General features: G+C 36.4%; 1 protein-coding gene across 1 annotated transcript in view; it reads right to left on the reverse strand.

Annotated features, from left to right (window-relative positions):
- The window catches only part of Tspan8 (tetraspanin 8), a 29,193-nt gene that overhangs the window by 4,575 nt on the left and 21,548 nt on the right, over window positions 1–3,070 (reverse strand). Inside the window, exon 6 of the mRNA XM_005358046.2 lies at window positions 2,212–2,346. Within this exon, the coding sequence (XP_005358103.1) occupies window positions 2,212–2,346 (135 nt within the window). The remainder of the gene's footprint in view (window positions 1–2,211; window positions 2,347–3,070) is intronic.

A 3,070-nucleotide genomic window follows, 5' to 3' on the forward strand; every position in this document is an offset into this window, starting at 1 on the left:
GTGCGTGTGCTTTCATTTGGTTACAGCTTGGTAGAGTTTTTTTCAGCAGGTATATTTTGTTTTAATTTACTGAGTTTTTTTAAAACTTAAAATTGGGGAGAGGGTCTGGAAAGACTTGGGGGAAGGGAAGAATATGATCAAAAAGATTTAAATTTTAAAACTGTCTTAATAAAATGTAATAAAATAAAATAAAGAAAATGAAAAACTAAAATAATTTTCTGAATATTTAAAAATGAATTCATACCAATATAGTCTCCAAGCTATAATTTTTATAATCAAAAGATTATATATAATTGAATCTTATCTTTGGATTGTTCATTGAAGAACTGGTGTTCTCCTAACTATGGATTATGTGGGTTTGTAAGCTGCAGCAGGGAAACCTACCGTTGAGGCTACAACTAGACATAGTAAGACGTTCCTCTTAAAACCAAAACATTTCAAATACTTTAATAATAAATATGAGTGCTACTTTTGTCTTTAAAAATTATGTTTACTTTTATACTATTACTTTAAGTAAGAGAGAGAATTTTAAAAAGTTACTTCTCTGATACATTATTTGGAATGCATTCAAACTATCCTGAAAACCAAATTTAAAATATTTCAGGCAAATTCTAAACATCCCAGTAACTGAAAATTACACGGGTGACTCTTTAAAATGTGGAAACACTGCATAACACAATTCATATTGTCATGAACTCTGTCATCCCTGTGATACTCATTTATATAAAGACTGACCAAATCATGCTATTAGCTAGAAAGAGTGAAAGATCTCCCTAAGGTCTTTCCCCCTAGTCCATTCCTTAATGTAATGGACTTCTCCCATTGTCATTTCTAATCCAAAACAGAAAACAATCGGGATTATCATGTCAGTTAGGGTCAAGAGGGAGATGGATGACTACATCTATTGGTTCGCATTCATTATGCCTGCCCCTGCTGCACCCAAGAAAATAATATGATCTTGGCAAAAGAGAGGGAAGAAAATAAAAGGAAACCAGAATAATGGTCATTGCAGATTTCCTATTTTTCCAGACTTGCAAATGACACACGGCAGATGGAAGTATTCAACGAATTTATGACCTTACTTTTACGGTAGTAGGACAGTTGTTGGCTTATACTCAACTGAATTATGTGTGAACTTTCAGGAAATATCTTTTTATGAGGGCTTTTCAGAATGTATCGTAGGGAAAAACATCTTTCTACCGAGTCTTTCATAGGCAATAAGCATCCGTGTCAACAGAGCCTATGAATTCCTCCTCGTCCTAAGTGATAGCCACACTAATCTGTACCAGACAGATTTACATTCTACCTTGGAAACAGGATGTGGCTAAGTTTAAGTAGGCAGGAGAGAATCAGGTATAAAGGTAAGAATACAAAAATTTAATTGCGGGCCGGGCAGTGGTGGCGCACACCTTTAATACCAGCACTCAGGAGGCAGAGGCAGGCAGATCTCTGTGAGTTCGAGGCCGGCCTGGTCTAGAAGAGCTAGTTCCAGGACAGGAACCAAAAGCTATGGAGAAACCCTGTCTCGAAAATAAAAAAAAAAATTAATTGTGATTAGTTTTGACAATGAAATGGCGCAGTAATATTGCAATCTGACAACTTCCTCTCCCATGAATCACTGTAAATATGGGCTGTCCCAATGCTGCTTCAGGGCAGAGTCTCATCACCTCCAGAGACAAAGGTCAGTCTTTCAGAGGGGAGAATTGTTTCCCTGAAATAATTATTATTTCATTTATTGATGACATCAACATTGGTAAACAAAAATATTGTTAGGTGGGAAATAACTTTGGGTATCATAATGTCTTTGGGTATCATAGACACTAATCTGTTGTGGTTTGCCATAGCATTTTGGGTCTCTCATTGCCAGATAATTGCTTAAAGGATATTGGAGCCTTTTTGACGTTACAGTGGTATAACTGATATAGAGGAGTCTCCAAAGAATAGCAGTAAAAAAAGTTAAACATCAATGCCAATTGTCATGTGTGTACTAAGCCTTTCCAGGCAGAATTAACAGCTTAGGAAAAACCTTGTGGAGAGGGGTACATGTCTTTTATATTTACTAAAGATTAGTTTTACATTTGGATAATTGCTGTATTTTCATATCAGAGTTCCGCAGTGCTTGCTGCCTTTTAAGTCTTTACAAAGACTGTCATTGTGAAAAAAAAAATATAGCAGAACTACTTACTGGGCCAAAATGGATCTTATTCTCACCTGTTTGTTAACATTAAATCCTTGATAAGGAGAACACTGAGATTCTGTCATATTGGGACATTCGCATGACTCTTGAGCATATTTAAAATTTTGTCCCCAATCTTCAGCTCCCTCGACCAAGCCACAGCATTTAAACTGTTAAAAGAGAAGCAGAAGGAAAAGCAGTCATTAGCATAACCAGAAACACTGTCATACACTGAATTGTTCTTCTAAACGTGATTACAAAGATTCGCCTTTCGCTAAAATATCGATTTGATTTGGTTTATGTGTTGTGTGTTGAATGTGTGTGTGTGTGTGTGTGTGTGTGTGTGTGTATGTTTGTGTGTGCAAAAATATGCCAGTCATATGCTCTGGGAAGCCAGAAGGGGGCATAGGATCTGTTGGAACTGTATTAAGAGAGTTATGGCCAGTTGTGAGCCAGTTGACATGGACCGTGAGAACGGAACTCCGAGTTGAGCTGGCACTCTGAAAGAGTAGCGAGTGCTCTTTAACCACTGAGCCAGCCCGGCAGTACTCCTTGTGCTAAGATATGACATATCGCCTTACCCATACAGAGCACACATACACATAATTAAAACAAAAATAAAATCTGTTTATAGAATGGAAAGAATGTTTCAGTTTTGTCTGAAGAGCAACACAAACAACAATGACCAAGATAGTAAAAGTCTGAAGAAATTAGAGATAAAAGACCAAGATAGTAAAAGTCTGAAGAAATTAGAGATAAGTTTTTTTTTAAAAAAAAAAGGTTCTCAAATTTTAGTTTTAATGACAAGAGAAAGGGTAGACTCTGAGCTATGCATCCCAGCTTCACAAAAAGAAGTCAAGTTCTCAATTTAAATATATGTGTGTAGCCGGGCGA

Source organism: Microtus ochrogaster, chromosome 24 (genome assembly GCF_000317375.1).
Source record: "Microtus ochrogaster isolate Prairie Vole_2 chromosome 24, MicOch1.0, whole genome shotgun sequence".
Classification (NCBI taxonomy): domain Eukaryota; kingdom Metazoa; phylum Chordata; class Mammalia; order Rodentia; family Cricetidae; genus Microtus; species Microtus ochrogaster.